Source organism: Microtus oregoni, unplaced genomic scaffold (genome assembly GCF_018167655.1).
Source record: "Microtus oregoni isolate MIOR12 unplaced genomic scaffold, Mior012 000001F_ref0000356, whole genome shotgun sequence".
NCBI classification, from domain to species: Eukaryota; Metazoa; Chordata; class Mammalia; order Rodentia; family Cricetidae; genus Microtus; species Microtus oregoni.
In genome coordinates this window covers 82,256,804-82,284,277 of record NW_024543060.1, presented here as the reverse complement: position 1 = coordinate 82,284,277, position 27,474 = coordinate 82,256,804, and the positions used below count along the sequence as shown (strand labels likewise).

At 38.0% G+C, this 27,474-nt stretch overlaps 1 protein-coding gene across 5 annotated transcripts in view; it reads left to right on the top strand.

The window, feature by feature from the left end:
* Window positions 1-1,231: 1,231 nt before the first annotated feature.
* Dcn (decorin) overlaps window positions 1,232-27,474 on the top strand; it is a 32,997-nt gene continuing 6,754 nt past the window's right edge. The window contains exons 1-6 of one of the 5 annotated variants that reach the window (XM_041665652.1): window positions 1,232-1,526; window positions 5,180-5,431; window positions 13,169-13,281; window positions 21,159-21,372; window positions 22,217-22,330; window positions 26,354-26,447. In XM_041665652.1, coding sequence (XP_041521586.1) covers window positions 5,212-5,431; window positions 13,169-13,281; window positions 21,159-21,372; window positions 22,217-22,330; window positions 26,354-26,447 — 755 coding nt within the window. In that variant the 5' untranslated portion in view covers window positions 1,232-1,526; window positions 5,180-5,211. Of the gene's footprint in view, window positions 1,527-3,107; window positions 3,127-4,216; window positions 4,413-4,816; window positions 4,975-5,179; window positions 5,432-13,168; window positions 13,282-21,158; window positions 21,373-22,216; window positions 22,331-26,353; window positions 26,448-27,474 lie in introns of those variants that run through there. The other 4 variants (XM_041665637.1, XM_041665646.1, XM_041665662.1 and 1 more) reach the window with 4 other exon arrangements.

Sequence of the window (27,474 nt, the reverse complement as noted above, 5' to 3'; positions counted from 1 at the left end):
TATATAAATAACTGTAACATGGACAAGGAGTCATGATATGTAAGAAGAAAGATATAAATATAAGGAGCATTCAGAGGAGAAAATAAATTAATGCCAGATGAAAGGTCATTGATATTTTACATCAGCGTCAGCTAAAATGCTTGTACTTGCCTCATTCCACGACCCCAGAATAACCTAGTATAACTCACTGCACAAAGGAGTTGGGTGGAATGAAGCGTTAAAAGACAGGCAGTTAAACTTGGGAACAGAGTCAAAGTAAGTGTAGCTACATCCTCCCCCTCCTTCAGATTGCCTCTCAAGAATCTAATCCTTTTGAGCTTTGTAAAAGCTAAGGAATATTTACTGTAAAAGCATATCCTTAGATGGCTAGAGGGAGGAGGAGAGAGGAGGTGCAGAGGGGAATCCTCTCCTTTTTCACAGATGTTGCTTTCATGTTCCCACCTGGTAAGAGCCTAGGGGCCTGAGCAGAAAGATACAGGTCGGGACCTGGGGAGGCAACGAGAACTAGCCACAGCATCCAGAGATGGAATCATAAAATCTCTAAAACTTTTTCCAGTGGCTAAATAAACATCTCATCCTCTATTTTCAGTTTCTCCCTCTCTTTTCTTCTTTTTTCCTATTTACTGAAATTTGGAAACGGCCACAGAAAGCCCTGACTACATAAAGGTCTCATCTATAGAAAAAAAAATTATCTTTTTTAACCTACAAACTAAATACCATTATATAGCTTCTAGTTTCTATGTGTTTTATTTAGCAACAGCCATGGGTAGACAATAAGAAAGGTTTTTAAGTCGTGGGTAATGAAATAATACATGACACACTTTCCAGATTAAATTCTGGCTTCCTTCCAGAATACCCTAGATCTACATTCAGAAAGCACGGGAAAATGCAGCACACTGGGACTTCAGAGCCCACGAGGCATTCCGTGGGAGGCTGCTAGGAAGACCACATTTACAACAGCGACAAGGTCCATTTCACTCAGTTTCCAGACCCACACATCTCCAAAGCCGGAAAAATCGTGATCTCCGAAGGAAAATAAATACAGCTTACAAACAAGGCTGGGAAGGGCGGAGAGCGGAATGGGTTTGGGGGTGGGGAGACAAACTCTTCAGTTGCAATCTTTTCCGGGGGGGGGGGGGGGAAGGGAGAAAAATAAGACAAATTTCAAATCAAGTTGCTTCTCGAGACTACAAAAGCGGTTTGGAATGTTAGGCGGATGCAAAAGGAATAAAGCAAACGTGGAGGGGGGAAAGGGAGACCGATAAAGTTTCTGGCTACAAGACAAGAGACGTATCATTACCATATGATCTAATGTGGGTGTCAGCTGGCTGTTCTCATTGAATGAAACCTTCGTTTTTCACTCTGCTATGGAGTAGAAGCTGGAGGTTTTCAGCCTAGTGACAGTCACAGCGCAGCACGCCCCCCTCCTCCTTTCCACACCTGCGAACTCTTTTGCTCGGGCTGAATATCTAGTGTAATTACATCTCAGCTCTGAGGGCTCCCGTGGCAAATACCCGGATTAAAAGGTATGGCTTTCAATAATTGTCCTGAATTTTGCTACAGGCTAATAAAACTTCCGTCAAGTGGAGGGCGGAAAGAAATACCCGGTGAGAGAGAGAGAGAAACGAGGAAGAAATCGTGCTAAACTTTTGACTATCTTTATGCAACCTTAGATGCAGGAGTTGCTTGAAAACAGAAATTAAGTACTCGGGAAAATAATCGTTTGAATGCATTGTTTTAGTGCTTTCTCTTTTATTCTTGCAAAGATGCTTATTAAAAACCTGTAACTTAACACCATGACTGCCTATGCTGAGGTTTTTGCATTTGTACCGATGAAACATTCCTCTCGTTATGAACTGCTAATAGAAAAACATTCTAAGCTAGTCCACTGCTTGTGCCTAGGTGAGCTATTTAAGATTTATTCCCCTCCTGGATTCTTGCAGACTTCACAAATCTTAAAGAAGCCTCAGAAAGTGCCTAGCTATAGAAATATAAAGTCTATTTCTGCAACACCAAAAATGAATAGGAATTAGTACCAAAGAGGTGAAAAGCTACACTGAAAATAACTTCAAAACAATGTTAAATAACTTTAACATCGCTATGTTAAAGATCTGAGGATGGTACAGCAGCAAACTTCCTTGGATGTAAATAAATGTTCCTGTCAATGTATTCAGTGCAAATGAAACTTTCTTAAGAGGTGCAGTGCCTGTGAGGTGAGGGTGGGGTCGATTCTCATTTTAAGTTTAAACAGCCTAACCAGATGGGTTAAGTGTGCCCCCAGTGATCTCAGTGCCTATGACTTTTTCTTCCTGTTGATGTTTATTTTACCAGAAAAAAAGAAAAGAAAAGCAAAACTTGAGTTTTATCGCAGCTCTTGCCTACAGACAAATGCTACTCTGATTGCCTATTTTTTAATTATTTCTATTAAATAATTACTGAAGGAAATCTCTCAATTACTGGGGCAAAAACTGTTCTGTATTAGTAGACTGTCTAGCCCCTCAAGTGTTAAGTTTTGACTTTGAAGCAACCACGGAAAGTATAAACATGTTTATACAGATATCACTCGGGATGATATGCCTAATTAAATAGGGTCCAGAAATAATACTTTTGATAAGGCCTTTCTAAACTACAGAACCATTATTGGTGGAAGAGCAACTTTCTAAATATTTGAGAGTAACAGTTCCCATGAGATATAGAAAGTGTGTCTCATCTGTTACAACCTCCTTTCTTTGTGTGTGGACAACCTCTTTTTGATGTTCTATTTGCTATTCATTACATGAGAAAAAAATCACGGAAACAATGGTGAGGACCCTTAGCAAATATTTATTAATTGCTCTATCATGCTGGAACTTTGAATATTATGAATATTATAAAATATTATATAAAGGGATTTTATGAAAATTAGAATAAAAATTTCAGGTATGTAGACTCTCTCTGTCTCTCTCTCTCTCTCTCTCTCTCTCTCACACACACACACACACACACACACATACATACATACACACACAGAGAGTGAGAGAGAGCGAGAGAGAGAAGAGCAAGTAGCCGAAATGGTATGCAGCCTGACTGTAGCCAGCTTTAATCTAAAGGAACGTTGTGCAGAGAATTCGTACTATTTTAACAAGGGTAAGCAAATATAAATGATGAGGGTTCCTCTGAGCCAAGGGCTCAACATTTCCTTTTTTGGGTTGTTAGGGAAGCTACCAGGCATCTCTGCTCTGGAGAATGGATTACCAAGAGACATCTGCACTAACTCTCCTTACCCTTTATTAAAGCTGAGATTACTTTGACTCATGCTTTCCCCTGAAAATTATAAGACATTAAATATGCGAGGCCAGCAAACCTGTGGTAAACCATAAACATTGTATTTCAATGTTGAAACAGTTAGAAGGCGTCTCCTTTATGGCCATCCAAGTAAACTTCTTGCCAAAACAATAACCTCCCTTTTAAGAGAGACCCAGTAACTCAGTGGGAATGGCCTGCTAGAGGACACTTTTTTATTGAACTTGGGGGCAGTTAAGTGAATTACAATTTTTATGGCCTTTTTAATTGATAATCAAAATCCTGGATGGGGTGTGCTGTTTTATACATACTCCAGTATTCCTGGAGTGATGCTACAGTATTTAGACATATTCCAGTAAACTAAGAATAAAAGGGAATTTTTTAAAAAATATTACAAAGCATTTGTGTCTCTGCTAGTGGATCAGGTAAAAATGTCTAGGCCATAGATACTGTATCTGGTCAAAGATGCTGTTTTCTTTCCTTTTTTTCTTTTTTGGTAGCTATGATGGACAACTGGGGCACAAGCAGCATTGTGTTTGCATTTACAGAGGCATAGCTATACAAGAGTAAATGTATAATTCTAAGTTGAGATCATGAGTCTAAAAGAAACAGTGACAATAGGCTTGGTGACGACTTCTAAGAGCTGCAGAGAGATCTTTGGCCATCCCATCTCAAAATAGGTTGCTTGATCTCCATTTAAGCAAATGTATTTTGTTGTTTATACTGTCCATTTGGAGTTATTTCATTCATATCTAAATAGCTTGACATTTGCGGTAGATATACACTTTGTGTTTTAATGCTTCGGATCTGTTTGGTTTCTTGGAACCAGCAGAAAACACTGTATTGTTAATAAACTGATGGTTAGCTGAGTCATTCGTGTTCAAAATATTGTGCAAGGCATACAGAACAAGGAATAATAAGTCACGCCCCAAGGAAGAACATCCGCTAATGTGGGGGACAGAGTGAACACACAAAACACATTATAATATGTGATAAGTTCATTAAAAGAGGTCAGAACAGCATACTTGGGATCCCAGAAGACGCAGAGAGCAAACGCCTTGGATGAGTCAGGAATTACAGGAGGGAAAGCCAGAATCTCGCATAACCATTAAACTTTCCTCGGAAGGTAGGTAAGCAAAATGGTAAGGGGGGGGGGTCTGTGCAGTCAGGATTGAGTATACCCTCGAGAGAGAGAAAGAAATGAAGAGAAAGGTAGCGTTAAGTATCAATTGGTACCAAATAGTGAACGGCTTCACGGACAACTCAGGAAACACGGTTATCACTGATAAGTCATGAGATGAAAACAGACAAAAGCAAGGTGAAGCTCAAGTGTTAGACAGTGACTCGGGCAGCAATGTGGAAGACGGTCTGGGATAACAGAAATGTTCAGGGCAGGAATGTGTAGGAGCCTCTCACAAACACCTTAAGGAGGGGGTGAAAAACCCTAGACCTAGGAAAATGCAGGGGCATCTGGAGAGGAACGTGGCTTGATGAGGTGCCTCTGGTTGGACTTGGAGATGTCTCAGTGTATACGCAGAGGTTTGATCGTGGTACGGCACTGCCGAGTGAGCATGGAAAATACCGACGTGATCTCTTATTCAGAAACAACTGGCCAGGGATGTGGCAACTCATCATTTAAATCCAGGCCACTAAATGAAGCAAGCGATTTTAGTACCGTTTGGATTGCTACTGGTAAGCAAATGGTGTATGTGTCCTGTCGTCGCCTTTCAGAGACTTTTTGAATGCCTGACTTCATCACAGTGTTATTTTTTGTTACTATATTTTTTCTTTATTTTTCTCTGTACTCATTCGTCTATGGGATATTTTGTAAATAAAAAATAATGCATGAATTAAGTGACAACCTCGCGCCTCCTAATCCCTTCACTTTGCTTTTCAGGTCCCCAGGTTGTGAAAATACGTGAGATAATCATGAAGACAACTCTCCTCTTACTCCTTCTGGCGCAAGTCTCTTGGGCTGGACCGTTTGAACAGAGAGGCTTATTCGACTTCATGCTAGAAGATGAGGCTTCTGGGGTAGGCCCTGAAGACTCTGGTTTTCCTCCTGATCTACCACACCTGGAGCCCCTGGGACCTGTGTGTCCTTTCCGCTGCCAATGTCATCTTCGAGTGGTCCAGTGTTCTGACCTGGGTAAGTGAGTCCGGCCAATCTTGCGCAGCTTCTTCAGTGAAGTGGAAAGTCTCGGTGATTGGCATTTTCAGGATTTATCTCTGTGATTCCAGAAGTGAGAGACAGCGCCACCTAACGAGGAGTAAAGAAAGCTGTCAAGGAGAAGGAGACTTGAGACTAGGACTCCTTATGGTTTTGCTTCACACCCGCAACCAATACCCCTCCCCCCCCCCCCCACGAGCTCTTCTTAAATCGGTTCCATCAGTTCTGCAGTTTGCAATGAATCTCTTAAAAGTAAAGCCATTCTGACTTTAATAGACCTCCTTTTACAAAGTAAAACGTCTACCAATGCCTCTTCTTGTAGTCTGTTTCCAGGGATTCTTTTTCTGTTGGTGCTTTGTTTGTTTGTTTTGTGTTTAGTTCTTGATTTGTTTTCTTAAGATGGTAGATACTAGGAAAGCCTGGTCAGGCCTTTTCTCTTTACAAGGTCCAGGCAACAGAATTACACATTACTAACTCGCAAAATATGCAGTTGTCAGAAACAAAATGAGTTGGGTTGTGCAACAGAAATTTATCTTCTAGATACATAAGTTCTCCCTTTATCCTCCGGTCTTGGTTTTCTTCTTCTTTGACAGTTTGCAGCCAAGATGCTTATGGTCTTTAGAAAATTTCCAAAGAAATAACTACAGCTATAATATAATGTAAATATCCAAAATACTCTGGGAGCAGGGAACTCTAGCCTAATACACCAAAGACAGCTGGCTTATCCCTTTAAAAGTAAAAAATGGCCTGAAATTCCAAGAGCCACATGCTTAAAAGATAAATATGCAGAGAGTTTGAAGGCTCAGTGGTTGGGCCAAAGGTCAGTGAGCTTGATTCCCATGTCAGCTGTTTTTCCTTTCTTCCTCTTCACTTGTATATTTTCTTTTTTTAATTTATTAGATTTTTTTTAAAAAATACCAATCCAAGTTCCCACTCCCCCCTCTCCTCCCACTCACTCCACACACCCTCCCACCCCACCCCTATCTAATCCTCAGAGAGGGTAAGGCACATTGCTTTGTGGAAAGTCCAAAGCCCCCTCTACTATATCTAGGTTGAGCAAGGTATGCATCCAAAGAGAAGAGGATCCCAAAATGTCAGCACATGCAGTAGGAATATTCCTGGTTCCACTCCCAGTGGCCCCTCAGTCTGCTCAGCCCCCGAGCCATACAACTGTCAGCCACAGTCAGAGGAGCTAGTTTGGTCCTGTGCTTGTTTTTTCCCAGTCGGGCTGGAGTTGGAGATTTCCCATTAGCTCAGGCAAACTGTTTCAGTGGATGAAGCCATCACGGTCTTGACCTCCTTGCTCATATTCTCATTCCTTTCACTCTTCAACTGGACTTGGGAGCTCAGTTCAATGCTGTGGAAAAGATGATCCCAGGAATAGCATTTTGCTGTGCATCTTTCCTTATAAAAGGGGTATCACAACACAGCAAGGTGTGTCTCTGAGAAGCCCCATATTTATTCAGGGCAATTTGCTAGCCATATTTTGAAGAGAAATGGCCACTAATATTAACCAAAGGAATACACTATACAAAGGAGCTCAGAAAAACATTGAAATGGTTCAATATCAATAATTGAGAAATATTTATCTCCATCATCTTCAGTACTGACACAAACTGTACCTCACTTTAACCCTCCAGTGAAAGTGTATATGAATGCTATCCAAAGGCTATAGATAACTCATTGATCCGTTCATTAATCCGGTACATTACACCCTATGATGGATCAGTGGCGTTTTAGGTGTGGAACTGTGAATTATTATCACTTTCCATGGCGAAGTTTTCCATACGATTATCCTTGTCGGAGGTTTTAACAAGAGAGAGGAGATACAATGTCCAATCTTTGATCAATATTACCTATATGTGATTTCAGTACAAACAGACGTTGTCAGTTTAAATGCTTGACTTTGTGTTTACCGCTAAGAGTTATTTGTGTTGATGTTAAACAACATTGATTCCTTTCCCAGACGAGAAATTAAAATTGAGAAACTAAAGCCCTCTCACATGTCCATGAGGAAAGGTAAACACTTCTGGACGATGCACAGAGTGTTGGGCCTTAGTTATCTCTCTTCAGAGTACCATCATTTCATTACAAGCTTATATGGGGCACAGAGGACTGAGAAGGTAAACATGAAATGGCCATAGAAAGTGGCCAAATTCTTTTGCAGATTCTGTTGCAATTTAGTTTTTGAGTTGAACCAGAATCCAGCGTGAGAGCCAGAGTTTCTCTTCTACCTTTATCAAATAAAGATCATTTCATTGAAAAACCAAGCAGCAAAATGTAGTCTTAACTAATTAAGTCCAGTCATTAAGTAAAACTTGTTCCTTTTATATTTACTCTTTTTTTTTTTTTTTGATTTTCGAGACAAGGTTTCTCTGTAGTTTTTGGTGCCTGTCCTGGAACTAGCTCTTGTAGACCAGGCTGGCCTCGAACTCACAAAGATCCTCCTGCCTCTGCCTCCTGAATGCTGGGATTAAAGGCGTGCGCCACTACCAACCCAGCCTTTATATTTACTTTTAACAAATACATGCTTTTGTAAAATGTGGATACATTATGGGTACCATGTAATACTTTGGCACACATATACACTGAGTGAATTGTAAGTCTGTTAAACATGTCCATCTTCTCAAACCTTTATTCCTATCTCGTGAAAAACCCTTTTCAAATCTTTCCTCTTGCTTTCTGAAGTATAGAGTACAATGTAGCTATCTAGAGTTGACTGGGTATAACCTCCTTCAACATCCTTCCCTAACTGAACTTAGTAACCATAGATCTTCAGACTGTCCTCACTCACCCATTCTGCCCAGCCCCGGGTCAACACCTTCTAACCTCAACTTCCTGTAAGACCAGTTTTCTTATGTTCCATACAGGAATGAGATCATTCAATATCTGTCTTTCTGTTCCTTGTTTGTTTCACTGAAGGAAACTCTCCAATTTCATTCATGTTGCAAAGACAGAATTTCAGAGTTTTGAATGAGCAGCAGTCCCGGACAGCACAATTTTCCTAACTATTCATCACTTAATGCGTATGAGAAATAGGATTGTAACAAATTTTAACGCTTTGGTTTAGAAAACGAATCAGTAGAGGGAAGACGCAGCCTACACAGTGGGAAAACATATTTGCTTGCTATACAACTGGAAAACGGTTTTTCCAGAACATAAAAGGAACTCCAAAAATCCAAGAAGTCTGTTTTCTTATTTAGTGAATGGATATGCATTTTTATTTTGCTAGAAAATAACTGAAAATACATGTAAACATTCTTACAAAGATAACTTTTATATTCAGGATACAATCTCATTGATAAGCAAAAGCTGACTATCTCCTATGTGCATAGCTCATGAAGCTGTACAAAGCCAGGTGTGGTGGTAAAAGCCTACTCCCAGCTACTCAGGACACCCAGGAAGAAGGGTTTGTAATTTCAAGGCCTATTTGGGTTTGGGTTACAGAGAAAGATGGAAGCCTAGGGAAGCAGATCAAAGGTCATCCTAGGCAAATAGGGAGATATCTAAATAAATGGTAAAGATATGCTCCCGTGACCTATCACCTGCTTTTATACTCATTGAGGATTAGCTTTGGTTTGGACTGACAGTGGTTAGGCATCAAATTGAACCTTAGCTTTAAGGTTTTTCCATCTTTGTTTTAAATGAGAACAGAGAGACTCAAGTGTGTCATGTGAAGGTTCATTCATCTCGAATTCATGGTTGGATTAATTTTAATACAAATAATTATGAAGTCAAAAGTGGTTTTAAAATAGCTGATAGTTTATTGACTGACAAAAACCTGGAGCCTCCTTTGTCTCCATTAAATAGAATGAAGTTGATTAGGAGCGTATTTGGTCTATAATAATTTGCTGGGAAGTATGAGCTAACTGAACTGAAGGTTTCCTATCCACACATGGACCTACGTAGATATACTCTGAAGGACCTAGACTTCATGGAACAACGATCAACACAACACTAGTCTTTACTGACAAGGCTAAGATGTTTGCATGAAAAATCTGGGTTTGACATATTTGAAAAATAGATGGTAATCTCTATGATAACATTTATTAATCATTGTAATGTACAGAAGATAAAAACAGAAAAACAGACTTTAATCAACAGCAAAACAATTAGTCTAAATTCTTTCTTATTGACACTAATAAGATGCTGAGTGTGTTTAATGGGGGAAACGTGAACCAAATAATCCCAAGCTAACTCTGAATAGAGTGTTTTAAGGTTTCCTTTATTAAGAGGGAAAACACTCAGAAAAGGACATGGGGTCCAACATCAAGATGCGGAGCACAGGAAGGAGAGGCAAGCTGGCAGACCAGGGCCTTTTGGTACCTCAAAGCCACACCTCATGCTGGTCCGGCCTCTCAAAGGCCATTGACTGAAGGAGGTTCCCCATCGCTAATCATAGATAATGAGAATGGTTTTTTGAGATAGGGTTTCTCTGTGGCTTTGGAGCCTGTCCTGGAACTAGCTCTGTAAACCAGGCTGGTCTCGAACTCACAGAGATCTGCCTGCCTCTGCCTCCCAAGTGCAGGGATTAAAGGCGTGCGCCGCCATCACCTGGCTACTACTTTTTCTTTTTGAATTTTAAAATAGTCTTTCACTTCATAGAGCTAAAACAAAATTTACAAAGATAACACAGCCTTTTAGCAACCATCAATTCGATTTTAAAAGATCTATTTAAAGCAAAGAAGTAAAATAAAAGCAGAGAATGATCTCAGAATTGTGTATGTGAATGTGTGTGTGAACTAACATCAAAACTAGTCAGATTAACTAATTTATTTTTCTTATTTTAATGCCGTCTGCTAAAAACTTCATCATAAAGTATACACAAAACAACAGACTAGCTGACAATTAAGATTATTTCCCTTTGGGACATTTTAAGAACTCATATTTTGGGTAATTTACTTATTAGACTTCTAGCTTTTTTTTTTTAACATGGTGATTAACTGTATGCCACTTTCTTAAGCCATGAAATGTATAGAATTTGGAGGGAATCTGACATGCGAACTTATTTTCCTTGAGGGTACAGATAAATCTGACACCCAACTATAATGTGGGGAACCTGGAGTGTTGTCTGTTTGCCACACCCTCTACTCCACACTAGAATTTTGTTCATGCCATTAAACCCTTCCTGAAAGTCACTAGGTGGAGGAGAGTTACCACACTGCTTTATGTTTCAGCTTCTATCAAGAGAATTCACAAAACAGTTTAATATGTTATCGTGTTACTGCTATGAAGGGAACAGTATAACATAGTTTTAACTGAAAATTATCTCTAAAGCTATCTAATTCAACGTAATAATAATAAACATCAATACGGGAGGTTTGCCAAATGTGTATGAGTCTTTTAGTAATTCAGAGCAGATACATAAGCGTTAGGGTTTTTATCACTAAGGTGGACCCCAAATATCTACAAGTATCAGAAGTCTGAAAGTGCATTTTTAGGCTAAGTCTTCATCTCTAAAGTTTATAACTTGAATCAATCAGTTTTTGTTACAAAGTTCAAGGGTAACAACATGACTAAACCGTCAGCTATTCAGAGATGCTCTGCTTCCCTTACACCTGTGAGATTTCATGCCAGCCTGACATTGTCCAAGTGTTTGGACAGCCTCCAGAATTTTAGTTCACAATTATACAAAAGGAAGCATGTATGGAAATTAAATCCCTGCCAGAAAAGAGAAAATGAGTAATAATGAGACATGGCACTATATCCCAAATGAAAGGAAGTCAAGTCTTCTCGTGGTGGGATCACACTAATTATAAAAGATTTGGCAAAAGTCTGCCTCCTCTAGTTGCATGCAATTAGCAAAATTAGCAGATTGACATTTTTGAAAATAGTACTGATTATGATTGTGGAGGTACCCTCACAAATCCTCCCACAAGGTAGCTGCTTTGTAGTTCACTCCTCAGGATTGAAAACACGTCAGTCTTACATTATGGGAACCGTGTCTGTAATGAGTTCTGTGTTTATAGAGCATACGATGCCAGGTGAGTGCCAACAGCATCTGATACTGAACTTTATTAAGTACTGGTCATGGATATGAACAATATTTCCTCCCATTGCCATTGGAGTGTTGGTCTGTGGACAAGACCAACAACAATAACAGCAAAAAAAAAAAAAAAAAACAGCTCAGAAATAAGTGATTTTAAATCTACAAAATTTTTGTGAAAGAAATGAAGAGATTTGAAATTTGATTGCCATGTGGTTTCTGAGTACATGCTCATTAGATACACAGGACTGGAAATCAATCTTCCCAACATAGTAGTTATTATATTTTCCTGTGATTTGAGTTTTAATTGAAAACTGCAGCAAATTATATTTTTTATGAGTTACATTTCCAAGTGGATAGAGCCTGTTTGTTCCAACTGCATCTCTAGTCAAGAAGCAGAGAATTGTCAAAAGAGTCAGAGATGGTAATACTTTAAGCTGTGTAATGATGGAAAAATGTATTTCTGTAAAAAATATTACAGAATTAGAGTTTTGTTGTGATGTATTGAAATAAAGAGATTGACACTCTATGTAAGGATAGAATTTCCAGGTTGTTTTTACTTTATTAAAATAAGATCTCTCTCTCTCTCTCTCTCTCTCTCTCTCTCTCTCGGCAGGGGGTATGTGCATAGGTTCCCACTTGTTTATATGAATTTGCACTGTTGTGTATACGTGTCCATGAACTCAAGAGAGGCCATTTGATTCTCTGTAGCTGAATTTACAGACTGCTATAATCTCTTGACATAGGTGTTGGAAAGCGAACACACACCTCCTGTAGAAGGTGTACACACCCTTAAACACTGAACCACCTCTTTGGACTCAAATATCTGTATTTTATTTTCCTTCCTACACTTCCCCAAAATGAAAATAAAAATATCTAACAGAATTGGTTAAATGACTTGTGAAAAGTGTTTTTTAAGACCAAGGACCACTTGGCTGTTAAGTGTGTACATTAATATACTGAAAATCTATATTCCAAAATGAAAGCTTCATAAAATTAATTTCACATATACCGTCATATTTACCCTAATTTATATTACTCTACCATAAATCCATTGGTTATAAAGTGACTATTAAAACTCCTATTGTCCTGGCATTCTAATTAAAAGGAAATTAATTGCTCTCCCTATTGGATACTTTTTCATTGTACAACAGAGAGCTTGGTGACGAGTTCAAATGACTTTAAGTTTAGATGCAAATCTGCTTCAGTGTCGGATGTATACAAAGGAGGTGGAAACGTAGCTGCAGCACTCTCCTCATAAGGTGTTTGTATGGAGGGGACAGCTTCGCATTGCTCTGCTATCAGATATTTATAAAACAGTCTTTAAGGCACAACATGGAGTGGGTGATTTGTGCAGCATCCTAAAAGAAATGCGATTTTTCTCTATGCAGAAAAACAATTATACTGGAAACAATTTCAGTTTATGACTAAGGGAAAAAAAAAACCTTGATTTGGTTTGAAAATATTTTCAACTATAATTGATGTAAGTATTGGAGAAAAACATTTTATAGACAGACCTATCATTGAAACTTTCATTTCCTAGTAAACATTTTTTTAAAGTCAGAAGCAGTTGTAATTCCAGCACTTGGTAGCCTGAGGCAGGAGGATTGCAAATGTGAGGGTAGCCTACAAGGTGAATATTGCCTCAATTTTTTTTTTAAAGATCCTTTGTGATTCAGTATTGAGAATTCCTTCTCACAGACTCTGTATTCCTGTTTCTTTTATGCTAGGTTTGGATAAAGTGCCCAAGGACCTTCCACCGGACACAACATTGCTAGACCTGCAAAACAACAAGATAACCGAGATCAAAGATGGGGACTTCAAGAGCCTGAAGAACCTGCATGTAAGAACTGTTTCACCTTTTCCTGGGTTCATAAGATCAGACTTGATCTTATGAGATCAGGTTTTCAGTCTGATTCCTGTGGGTTACATATGATTCCTCTCAAAATGTTAGTGCATACTTAATATATGTAACCCCCGCATCAATATCTAAAGCATATTGCCCTGTGAAAATATTAATGACTGTGCTCCACTGCAGAGCAACTTTTGACATACTGGGTATGATCCTTGACAAAGCAAATCAAGGTGGCCTTAAAGAGCAAGAGAGGGATGGGCGTGGGGAGGAAGAATATGACTTTTGTGTCCACAACACAATAAATAGAGAAGTCTATGTCTACGCTGAATGAAGGTGACAATTTATTTGAGAGGCCTAAATGAGGAAGAGGAAGTACAATGACTTTTGTCAATAATGAGACAATAATTGTTCTAGTGGGGAGAGACTTCAGGGAAGCACATTTTCACTCCACATTAAAATCTAATTTAAAGAGAATTTCCAGAAAGTAGAACTTCTAGTGATATGGGATCATAGACATTTTAATTTGATAATGAATGTCATAGTAATATAATTATGAGGCCTATAGCATTTAATTCACATGTTTTTATTTATTATACTCATTGTAGAACTAATTGAGTAAATGTACAATAAGATAAGCAATAGATATATGATAAAATACACCATCTAGCTGTTACATATTAGAATAGAAATTATAGATACAAAATTAACAATGATATGAAAAGTAGAATAGGTGGTCTGAAACATTTTAGAGTTAATATAGTCAAGAAAAGACTTAGTAGTGAATTACTTGACACCCAAGATGACTATATCCATAAATATTAATGAGACACTATACTAGATTTGTAAAAGAATTCAAATAGTTGTCTCAAATTATAGATTCTATATTGATGTTGCTAACGAATGTGTAAATTGAAAGAATTATAAAAAGAATTCTAGGATGCAACATTCTTTCAAAAACTCCTCTATCAAATACAGAAAATAGTAGTATATATGAAAAAGATGTCTGTCAATGTGTCCCAGCATACACATATAAGTGGTGAGTGCTGAGAGAAAAATCAGATTCCATCATATATCCAACTAGCAGACAGTTTTGAGAAAAATGTGACAAAATCGCTTTAAAGGATTAACGAAGTGTAGAAAGGCAAAGAGAAATAAGGGCTTATTGTATAAGAGAAAAGTAAAGGTAGTAGAAAATGAACAACTGACAATAAAAAGGAATGCTGCCTGAATGAAAGTTACAGCCTTCATGCTTGAGGAAAGAACCTGAGCAAGAGCCAGGAGCCCTGCAGCTCCTCCCTGCTGGGATAAGGATGAGCACCACTCCCCAGTTTACCACTTTTGCTCTAAGCCTCTGCCAGAGTTGAATGAAAACCAAGCAGCATCTGTTTGTAATGGTCCAAGTCATTACTCAAAGAATCCCATTAAAGTGAAGATAAAGAGCCAGTATCATTTCAATTAACTGAAACAATTTTAAATATGAATTTTCTCTCACAAATTGTATTACAAATCTACTTTTCTAAGGAGGGAGACTTCCCTTAGGATAGCTACAATTTCCTAGACATAAAAGTGTAATCTGAGTAATTTTGGAAAGTTATTTGTAAAGAGAGATCTGGTTTCTGCAACACTTGATTTCAGCAAGACTTTCTCCAATGCTGCTATAGGTTACTTCCTTTCAAAAGCTTCTTTTTGGAAAGTTTGTGAAACAGCCGTGATCTTGGCAAGTCTTTGCTTCTACTTCAAAGAGTCCATCGGAAGAAGAGGAGAGTTCATTAGAGCCTGTGATCACACAGGGAGTGCCAAACAGCTCTTTTTCTCTCGGCCTTTTATTCTCCATTTCTTCCTTCCTTGTTATTATGCAAACAGACATTATAATTTTGGTTGGGAAAACTGGACCAGAATGACAAGGAAGGAAAGAAAGAAACAAAAGTTTAGTAAGGATTAAAATAGAAAAAGTTTAAGGGGACAAACAAAAGTCCTTTATTCTTCAGTTGTTATCTTCATTTACAATTCTGTGGGTTATTGCTTGAGTAGTGTTATATACCATATATATGTTTAGATGTATACGTATACATAACTTTTACATAATAATAGTACCATATTTAATATGCTTGTCTGAAACTACGGCTTGATAAACATAGTAAGGAGTGGGTTTTAAAATGAAAATCGACAAAATCTGTTAGCCACTGAAAACTAACAAATATCTGTTTAGTGCTTGAGGTACTGTGGTCGTAGTTTTCCAGTTTAGAAGGCCTTATTTTAATCCCTCTGGCTAGTCTCTCATTAATGCCATTTCTCTATGGATAAGAAAACAGGCAGAGAGATGCTGGTAGCTTTTCACAGTGACACAGCACCTGAGAGCCAGTTCTTGTCTACAGAGGTCAGGAGCATTCTGTGCCAACATGGGCACTAGGTATTGCTTATGAATGTATGAGCGACCCCAATTAGAATCTCAGAGCAGTACCTGAGACAGTGGAACCCTACATGAACATCTTTTGAGCAAAAGACATTCAATGGTACAGTTATATTTCAACATTCAGCAGAGTAAAACAGATATTTCATACATGTAACAATGTTAAGATTTTATTACAGTCCTCTCTGGCTGGCATTTAAGGATTTCTGTTTCATCTTAAATTAAAGTTCTGCAATCTTGAGGACATACAAATGCTGAAATTTGCCTTATTCTGTTCTTCTAGCTCAAGCCATCACTGATTTCTTTTCTTTCAAAAAAATCTTCTATTTTAAAAATTATATATTATATTTTGATTATGTTCTTTTTTTGAAAAAATATTTATTTATTTATTATGTATACAATATTCTGTCTGTGTGTATGTCTGCAGGCCAGAAGAGGACACCAGACCTCATTACAGATGGTTGTGAGCCACCATGTGGTTGCTGGGAATTGAACTCAGGACCTTTGGAAGAGCAGGCAATGCTCTTAACCACTGAGCCATCTCTCCAGCCCCTTGATTATGTTCTTTACCTTTCAAAAACGCCTCCTAGATCCTCGCATTTCTCTCCTACCCAACTTCATGTTCTCTCTCTCTTTCTCTCTTCCATCCTCTCTCTCTCAAAAGTCAAACAAATAAACAATGACGAATAGAAGTACATAAACAGAAAATACAGCAACAATAATATGACAAAAGTATCAAAATATGACAAAAGATAGGAAGTCCATATTGTGGTGCCCACCTACTCTTGGGCATGGGGTGTGGTCTGAGTGGGATTGATAATCCAGTGACCCTCCATTGAACAATACTGATTTTCACTTTCCCAGCAGGTCTCACCCACAGAAAGCTTCTTAGTTAGGGGGTGGGCTTTTTTTTTTTTTTTTTGGATTTTTTGAGACAGGGTTTCTCTGTAGCTTTTGGTTCCTGTCCTGGAACTAGCTCTTGTAGATCAGGCTGGCCTCAAACTCACAGAGATCCACCTGCCTCTGCCTCCAGAGTGCTGGGATTAAAGGCCTGCGCCACCACCGCCCGGCCCTAGGGGGTGGGTTTTTATCTTCACTACTTCTGCTCAGCTCTGGGGATTTTGTCTGACTTGAAACTGTGTAGATGTTATGAGTTGTGCCTCAGTGTTTGTAAATTCATTTGTGAGAAAGTTCCGTTGTGTCTGGAGTATGCTGTGTCCTTGAAGTCATCCACCGCCTCTGGCTCTTACAATCTTTCTTCCTCTTCCACACAGATCCCTGAGTTGGGGGAGGGGTGTGGTTGATACAGACATCCCCATTAGGGCCGAATACTCTAAAATCTCTCACTCTCTATACACTGCCCACTTGTGGGTCTCTCTTAATTACCATCTACTACAAAAAGCAGTTTCTCTGATTGAAGTTAAGTCTACAGGTACAGCAATATGTCATTAGGAGTTATTTTGTTGCTTGTATATTTTAGTAGGATTATAATAGTAGGTAATTGTTTTATGTGTGGGTTCCCTCTTATTGAGTGTGTCTCAAATACAATTAAAAATTAATTGGTTATTCTCATAACATACATGTGACTATTGCACTTGCACTAATACATCTTATAGGTAGGTTCTTTTGTAGGTCACAGGGCCTGTAGCTGGTGATATTGATTATTGCATTTCTTTTCCAATAATACCTCCCAGTGCCATGAATTCTTGTCAGCAGGGGTGCAGTTTTTAGTTGGGTACCAATTCAATTTCTCCTTGTTTGATGACATAAGTAATGTCTCAGGAATAGGGCTTTACCATTGTGGAGGGTGATCTTCACAATATCCTTTGATTTCTTTTTTTTTGAAGAGGGCATGGGGGCAGGCATCTTTGAGACCCCTTTCACAGAAGAGTCAACAAAATGTAACCTATCCATGACACAGAGGGTTTTACTTGGTAGCGTAAGATATCTTGTTGAGGCATTGCCTTCCCTATTGTATGGCGATTCCATTGAAATTTCTTTCGTAAGTGTATATATTTTAGGAAGCTTCTCCTGTAGTAGGTTTCCAGATGGCTGTTCAAAAAGTATTTAGTATTATTTATCCTTGCTGATATCCTCTCCTTTGCCCTTCTCTCTCATCTCCCTCCCTACTTAAATTTCTTATTCTAGTTTCTACTTCCTTTCTTAAAATCCTATATTCTATTTTCTTTTACTGAAAGATTCCCTCTTGTCTCTTAAGATACCTAAAGGTTACTCTGTTTTTATTTTAATTGAAACATACTTATCTAAAACATAAAGCTAATCTCCATATATATGAGAAAACAAGTAACATATGTCCTTGGGGGTCTGTGTTACCTCAGAGAGGATGATTGTTTTCATACCCAGCAAACAATTTAATTCCTCTAAACAACAGAATAATAGTCCATTGTATAAATGTACCATATTTTCATTATCGGTTCATTAGGTGATTGGTAGCTTGGCTTTTTCCAATTTCCCACCAGCTATTATAGAGCAGAGACGAACCCAGATGAGCAAATATCTCTGCAGTAAGATGTAGAGTTTGGGGTATGTGCCAAAAAGCAGTAGAGGTGATCTCTACTGTCAGCATTAGAAGGAACCATTGTGATGATATCCACAGTGGCTTTAGCAGTTTGTGCCAAGAGTTAATAAATGTTTTCCTTTCCCTAAATCCTACCCAGCTGCCATGTATTTTATTGATCTTGGCCATCCTGATTGAGATAAGATGAAATCTCTGGTTTTCACTTTCATCTCACTGATGGCTAAGAACATTGAACGTTTCCTTAAGTGTTTCTCAGTCATTTGTGTTTAACCCTTTGAGAACACTCTGTTTAGTTCTATGACACATTTGTTGTTGTTGTTGTTGTTCATTTGTTTCTTAAGACAGCGTCTCTTCCTGTAGACCTGGCACTCCTGGAATTCTCTCTCTAGACCAGGCTCACCTAAAAATCAGAGATTTTCCTGCCTCTGCCTCCTTCGAGTGGGGATTAAAGAGAGGCACCACCATGTGTTGGAAGAGGCCGAACTCTGAAGCCCATTTTTAATTGGGTTTTTTGCTTTCTTTAGGTTCAGCTTTTTTAGTTCATTGTTTAGCTAGGCAGAAATGCTAAATTGAACACAGGGAGAAAGATGGCCTTAGAATGATTATTTAGGAATTGGCAGGTGGGAGAGAAACCTCCAGTTTCATTATTCCAAAAATATTTTTAGAGCTATTATGAAAAGTTTTCTTTCCCTGATTTCTCTCTCAGTAGGTTTGTTATTTCTATTTAAGGAGGCTTTTCATTTTGTGTGTTAATTTAATATTCTGCTACTTTGCTGAAAGAGTTATTGGCTGTAGAAGTTTCTTGGTGGGGTCTTTATTATCTTTTATGCATAAAACCTTGTCATCTGCAGACAAAGAAACTTCCCTTCCTATTTGAACCGCATTGATCTTCAATTATCTTACTACTTTAGCTAAGACTTTAAGTTCTATCTACAGTAGGTATGAAGAGGTGAACTTCCTTGTCCTATTTCCTGACTTTAGTGAAAATGCTTTGGGTTTCTTTTCATTTATGAAGCTGTTGATTTACTGTAAATTGACTTCATTGTTTTGTATACAAGTTAATTTTGAAATTAATCTTTTATAATTTTACACTTTAATTTTGTCTATTAAAAGCAGCACAGATTTTTATGAGAACATAATAAAAACATATACTTAGCTATCTTTACATTATCTTTTCTAAGTTTTGTAACCAGATATTTTTTCTCCACCAGAGTTTTGATAATTAACATTTAAAATACCAAACTCAAGTCATTTTAAAGAAAAGCTTAAAATTAACATGACAATTAATTTAAATAAGTCTGTCTAGAATAGTTTAAGTACAGTTTCTTTTTCCTTACATAGCCCAAATTGGACATTTTTCCTCTTTTCGTTTTACGGGGTTGGGGAGGGTTACCAAGGTGGAGGGGTAGATTTGGAAGGACTGGTAAGCGAGTGTGATCAAGGTGGGTGGTGTAAAATTTCCAAATAATCAAAAACTAATAAAAGTATTTTGTTGGGAAATATTATCTGAAACCTTGGATTTTAGATTTTAAGAATACACAGAAGTGATTGCTCTTATGTAGTCCAAAATGACCCTAAACACAGTTATACATACATCTGCATATATTTTTGAAAGCATGCCTATTACGATTACTGGTGCACAATAAAATTAAAACAGAAAAGCAAAACTTAAATGACCAAGTTTTCTCCTCAGAAGCACAATTGGTAGACTGTTATTGCCTGATAATTGTCTTAGAAAGCATCTCGAGTTTATGAAACACAGGTCAGTTTAAACTCTTGATAGGGGGTGCCAAACTAGTAAAGCCTCAATAGTTCCACTCCATCATTACGTAAACCATTACGTACCACAAACCCATTGTCTCTATTTGAAATAGCTCCATAGAACTCTAATGTTTCAAAAGAGCCCCACCCCTTTTCTGTCCCATGGCAGATGCCCCAAATAGCACAACAGGTAGGTACTCCAAACTTGCTCAGCACAGCTTCCAAATTGACAATCCTGCCTTACAAGTGGTATCACAGGCTTACTCCTTTATGATGCTTGTCACTAAAGTCAAGCCAAGCTTCCTTCTAGATTTGACAAGACTCTTCTACACAGGTCATGGAAGGAAAGAAGCAAACCCCAGACAGAGGAGAACTAAACATGCCTCCCTGAAGTCTCCTTCTGTAGGGGCGACAGTAGATTCTCCTCTCTCTGGAGTCACCGACTTCAGCTACTTTTGGATTCTCAGTTCTGGTGACAGTCTAACCTAAGGCCACCTCGTGACAAGCAGTGAGGCTGGGCCTTAGGCAGAAAGGCTGATGCGGGGTGAGGTCTGTGGCATTGATGGTTTCTAGGAATCTGGTGTTATTCAATGATTTCTTTAACACCATTTATGGAAGCACGGCTATCAAAAACTCAGAGAAAAATTGGGGTTCAACCTGAAGATCTCAAAAGCAAAGCAGTCAGCCACTGGCTCTTGCCTTGATCTCTGTCTGAAAATAGTGATTCAGCCTCCAGGAATCTCAGAATGAGAGCTGTCCCCTTCCCATTTTATAATCCTCTCTAGTTTTGGGATTAAACAAAAGCACCACTACTGCCTGGTTTCTCTGCCAAGCTAGTGTGTCTACTGGGATTAAAGGTGTGTATTCTTGCTGCCTGGACTATAAGACTGGCCAGTGTGTCTGTTTTACTTTTCTGATCCTCAGGCAAGCTTCGTTTATTAAAATACAAATGAAATAACACTATAATTTATTTTAAAATAACTTGTATGTGTACACAGACATATCCACATGCAAGAAGAACATTTCCACATTTCTCCTGATATCTTGCCATTTTCCAAATTTCTCTGCTAGTTTCATGAAAAGAATGAATACATGTTACACACATAGGAGAGGGCACATTTGAATTTCAGGCATTGTCTTGTTCCATTTCTGCAGACCTTGATTCTTGTCAACAATAAGATCAGCAAGATCAGCTCTGGGGCGTTTACACCACTTGTGAAATTGGAGAGGCTTTATCTGTCTAAGAACCAACTGAAGGAGCTGCCCGAAAAAATGCCCAAAACCCTCCAGGAGCTTCGTGCCCACGAGAATGAGATCAGCAAAGTGAGGAAAACCGTCTTCAACGGACTGAACCAGATGATCGTCATAGGTACAGATCTGACGATAGCTCAAGGACCAGGCCCGGGGTGGGGGTGGGGGGGTCATAAAGGGATTTCGAGTAATCCTTAGCTGCAAGAAAGGGATGGGACAGAACCCGTGAGTCTGAAGGCTGTGTGAATAGCAGTTGCAGCTGCAGGAGAAAGGGAATATTCTCCCTGGACTTTGGTGATGTGAGACTGGGAAGGGAAGACAGAGTATCTGTTCTCATGAACAGGATGAAGGGCAGACAGTGCTTAATCAGAGAGATTGGGGGAAAACTTTCCATTGCAGAGTTTGCTTTCTCACCATCTGTAGATTATTTCCTTTCTAAAAAAAAAATGTTTTATAAGGTTTTGGTGGGTGTGTAATTATAAAGTGTGATTTTAAAGTTGACTTGCAAAATGATAGATTTAAATTCCTTAACAACATTTAGGAAATTTATAACATAAAGTATAATTGTTAACCCCTGCTTAACCTTTCCGGAGAAATTATTAATAGTGCCATGGCTATTAATTTTCAAAAATAATTGTTTTAATTGTTTGACTGATTCATTCGTTCATTCATACAAGTTTTCTTTGTATAAGACAATCTGCCCTTGAATAGCAAATGATCTTGCTGCCTGTGGTCACTGAGTATTGGGACCATCACACCAGTTTTAGTAGGACAAAGTTTCATTTCATTTTGATGTTTCTCTGAAGAATATAGTCTTTCTTACTATTTTTTTCCAATTTTTTTCTCAGTCTAGAAGTTACTTAAACCTAATAATTTTTTTCTAGAATTTTCACTGAAGCAGATACAGACATCCTGAAAAGTCCTCTAAGAGCCTTGCACTTTTTTTTTTTTTATCTTTGTAGAACTGGGTACCAACCCTCTGAAAAATTCTGGAATTGAAAACGGAGCCTTCCAGGGGATGAAGAGGCTCTCATACATCCGCATCGCAGACACCAACATCACTGCTATTCCTCAAGGTGACAGGAAATGTTTCAAAATATTTTGAGAAACAAAGCTCTGATAGATTTGACATTTAAAAAAAATGATTGTGGGTGTTTACATTGGGGCGTGTGGAAAGCCTGGCTTCAGTGAACTCTCAGTACCTGGAAGGGGTTCTGCTTGGGTGTAATTGATGCTCTTGTCCTGCAGACACAGAGACACTTCCTATACATCCCTTCTAAGATTTAACTTAGGACACTGTAAGTTTGGGTTCTGCTGTCATGATTCCTAAAGAAAACATGCAGTTAATAAGAGTGCAGTAGTAAAATTTTGTTTAAAAAAGTGAAGGGAAAAATCTACTCATATCTGGCTGTATCTCTGAAACTGAGACAAATTCTTCTTTGATTTTTCCCATCCTACAGAGAACTCATTTCACTATAAAACCTTCCATTCATCAGTATCTTAATAAGGAGATCCAGCTGATGATGTAATGTTGGTTATCATACAGCATATGACTTCAGAGTCTTTGCTTAGACTCAAGTTGTCATTAATGGGTTCAAGGGCACTCAAATTCTTAGAGTTAAGGTCTCAAAATTAAGTAGAAGATAGGAACATCGGTAAGTGGAGAACTAATATTGCCTTCTATTATTGTTTGAAACATGTATTAAAGTTTTAAGCTTACACAGTGTACAGTGGAGACCTACTGGAAGTAAAAGAAACTGTTTCTTCCATCAACCAGAGCCAGAAAGTGGATCATTGTCATCAAAGCTGCTTTCACTGCCACATAGAGTCCTGTCCTGGTGAGCCAGCAAAAGCAGCAAAACACCTACAATAAGTGCCTTGAGTTTCACTTTCCTCCTACCTCAAAGTTCAGTCTCACAAAAGTCCCTCCATTTTTGCTACTATCCCTCACCCCTGCCCTCTTTAACACAAGTGCCTTTCTCTGTAACTGGATACTGGGTGCAAATTCTCATCTACAGGAAACACTGATTATTTTGACATCATAGAAAGCTTTCTTATAATCCCTGGTTACTCCAGGCTTTTTATACAGAGGGTGGTTTGGTGCCCTGGGAAATAACTATTGGATTGGATAGATAGGTACATACATACATACATACATACATACATACATACGTATGTACGTACATACACAGGTCCATGTTTGTAAGCAGAGGCTGCACTTACATTTCCTGGAGGCCCATACCTGAATAACCACACAGAAACTATATTAATTACAACACCGTTTGGCCAATAACTTAGGTGTATTCCTAGCTAGCTCTTACATCTTACTTAAATTAACCCATTTCTCTTAATTGGTGTATCACTAACTGGCTGTGGCCTACTAGTAAGGTTTCAGCGTCTGTCTAGTGTAGCTGTGATATTTACCAGATAAAATTAAGGCTCATATTGGATAGGTAAAGTACCTATACCAAACTGATGTTCATTTATTTTGTCTCTAAAATAAAAAGGTAGAGAAAACAAAAAAGCATGTCACAAGGGAACAGATTCTTTTGACAAATGTCACCATGGGGAAAGATGATGAAGATCATTTTTAATTCATTTCTCTTCAATAATGCAACTTTTTCCTTCATAGTCAAACTTCTTCCTGGCCCTAACTTGTGAGAAACTGTGCTCTTGAAAAGAGAGGCATTTAGCAGCCAGTAAGCAGGAATAGTGGAACTGTTTATTGGTGCTCTGATGGCAAAAAAAAAAAAAACAAAAAAACAAAAAACAAAAAAACAAAACTCATTGAGTTACAGAAGGAAGGAGGCATCTCAAATTTTCTTGATGAAATACACCCTTGTTGCACTTCCAGGAAAACTTTTAAATTTTTGTTTGTTTATGTCTGGAAGAAGTCAGTGGTTAAAACATTTTATTACAAGAGTAGCTGTGATTTCCTAATATTTATTCATGAGAAAATTAGATTATTATTTAATTTCTTCTGGCTTAGAGAATGTTATTTCAAATTCCGTTGTCCAGATGGGAGCATGGTACACTTCCTTTTTAAAATTTGCAAATTTATAACTTTGAGTCTCTGTTTCTTTACTAAGAACAGGAATTGATTTTCATCATTTTGCACATTGAAAATGTCAATGTAGTTGAGAAAGTAACATGGTCAATTTTTTGTACATGACAAAGATATGGGAAGTCTTATCTATCTATCTATCCATCTATCTATCTATCTATCTATCTATCATCTATCTATCTATCTATCTATCTATTCTACCTATCTATATGTCATTTATTTATTCATATTTTCATTGTTACTTGCTACTCTAAACATACATCTACGAAGAAACGTAATAACTTTAAAACCAACATAGAAGAATTATTGCAGTAAATAAAATCACTAACTTAATTTGGTGGATGCAATGCAAATTTCATAGCAATGAAATCTGCTGTTTCCTGATTATTAGTTTTTATAGACAAAAAAAAAAAACAACCCTAAAATTTGCTCCAACCAGAAACTAGGTCAACATACATCTCTTCACTGTTTTCTTTGTAGCTGCTCCTATTCTTTACAGTGGGATACTACATTATTTTTTTTTAAATATTTATTTATTTATTTATTATGTATACAATATTCTGTCTGTATGCCTGAAGGCCAGAAGAGGGCGCCAGACCTCTTTACAGATGGTTGTGAGCCACTATGTGGTTGCTGGGAATTGAACTCAGGACCTTTGGAAGAGCAGGCAATGCTCTTAACCACTGAGCCATCTCTCCAGCCCCGGGATACTACATTATTAATGGCCTTATATCGCCGCGCACCGTGGCCCTGGTCTGAGCTCTATGCGCTAGACCCCAGTTCGCGAGCTTCAGGCAAGGGGCTGGAGGTTGAGAATACACAGGCGCAGAGACAGACCAACACGCATACCTTTTAACACTGATACCAAAGCCCTTCTTTAATAGCACCATGGAGGCTTAAATACACTGCAGTCAATGGCCACAGGTGAAAATCCCATCCGTCCTCTGATCCTCTAAGCTAGTCACAGCTTCTAATAACTTCAATTAGAAGGTTTTAGGCGGGAAGAGCAGCTGAAGGCCAGGACTCATTAGTTCCAACAATATATTATACCTAGTCCTACATAAACACATCGAAGACATGAAGAAATGAAAATAAATTCTAATATTGCTTACTACTTATGTTACTAAATATTTGAAAATCATAGCTAGTCAAGAAGTATCATTGAGAGTTTAGTGTGCCTTTACACACTGGGTCTTACATTATTTAACCAGGTGCTCCGCACATGTCAGGTTGCTCGATTATAGGGTTTTTCACACACCTCTTACAATAAAAAAGCCTGAATTTAACACAGCCATGTAAGTCAGAGATTCTCAACCTGTGGGTCATGACACCCTCTTCTCAGGGGTCACCTAAAGCCATTGGAAATAAAGATATTTACACAACAATTCATAACAGTAGCAAAATTACATTTATGAAGTAGTAATGAAAATAATGTTATGGTTGGGTGAATGCCAGGGGTTGAAGCATTAGGAAGATTGAAAACAATTTATATTATAAGCTATTGCTGTACAGCCATGTTGGAGAGGCAACAAATGCTCTCACAGAGAAGTCAATTCTAACAGCCAACATCAGCAGAATACACTTGTGCAAGTTATGGATAATACTTGTAAATGAAATATCCGCTTGCATTTTGATACCAGACTTAGATGATACATGGATACATGATCCTTGCGTTGCAGTTCCATTGCTCATCTCCTCGTTTTGTCTTTGCATTATGAAGTGTTTATAAAACAGCAACAGTATAAGCCCACTGACACAGGTGGAAAGAACACTGTATTTGACTTTCATTCTATGGGTACCAGCACGAAAATCTATCACAGGAGGTAACAAGCTCATAATTTGAAGCTGATAATTCCCTATGAGATAAAAGCAGTAAAGTTTCACATCACTTGAAAGTGTGCATTATTATTAAAAAAGAAAAAAGTGAAAGCCAAAATTATTTGAAATGGCTTTAACAAATTGACAGTATGTGTCCACACTGAAAACGTGTATTTATAATGTTTTATGGCTAATTTCACATCTTTTCATGGCCCAGGTCTCCCTCCTTCTCTCACTGAATTACATCTGGATGGAAACAAAATCACCAAAGTTGATGCATCCAGCCTGAAAGGACTGACTAATTTGGCTAAGTAAGATAAATTTATTGCTTTCTATCAAAATGATGAGGGGTGGATTATTCATCTTTAGAAACACAATGTCATACTTATTTTTTCTTCATTTTGGCTTTTAGAGACAGGGTTTCTCTGTAGCTTTGGAGCCTATCCTCGAACTAGCTCTTGTAGACCAGGCTGGCCTCGAACACAGAGAGATCCGCCTGCCTCTGCCTCCCGAGTTCTGGGATTAAAGGCCTGTGCCACCACCACCTGTCTGTTCTACTTATTTTTTAAACTATCTCAAGTTAATATGTTTTCAAAGTAACAGTCCATCTTTCCTGACAAATTCTTGATAAAAGTCAATGAACTATTATAATTACTATAGACAGCCAGATTGATAAAATATTTTGTATATATTTTGTTGTTTATAGACAAATTGTACAGGTGTTCAACTAAAACATGATTTAAATGCCCATTTAAAATGTTCTAATTTAGTGTCATCAAGGAGAAAGTTAAGAAATCTGTAACAATTCAATCCATATTTGAGAATGTATTCAAATGGCACCTCTATGGACATAAAACTATTACTTTCAGAATAACTGCAAAGGAATCCTCTAACCCCCTAGTTTCTCAAGAACTTAAAAGAAAATGTCATTGTACATTTACTGCAGACTCACAAAGAAAAATTTCTTTTTTTGTAGCCTTGTTTAACTGTATTTTTTCTTTGTACATCGCTAGGTGTTACTTTCTAATTTGGTTTCAAACCCTTATGTATGTATGCATGTATGTATGTATGTATGTATGTATGTATGTATTTTTCAAGGTCAAACAGTATTTTATTAATGCCAGTCCTCTACCAGTCAAAAACAAAATGTCATAAATATTAAATGGGCATGTAAAATGAAGGTAAAATCTAAACATTTTCAGCCAAGATGACAAGTTAGTAACCAGTAGTTAAGATAATCAGCGATGCTATTCATGCTCCCAAATCTGCGTAATTTAACCTTTATTTCATAATACATCCAGGACCATACTTGGAAGGTTTTATTTATGTAAGACCAGC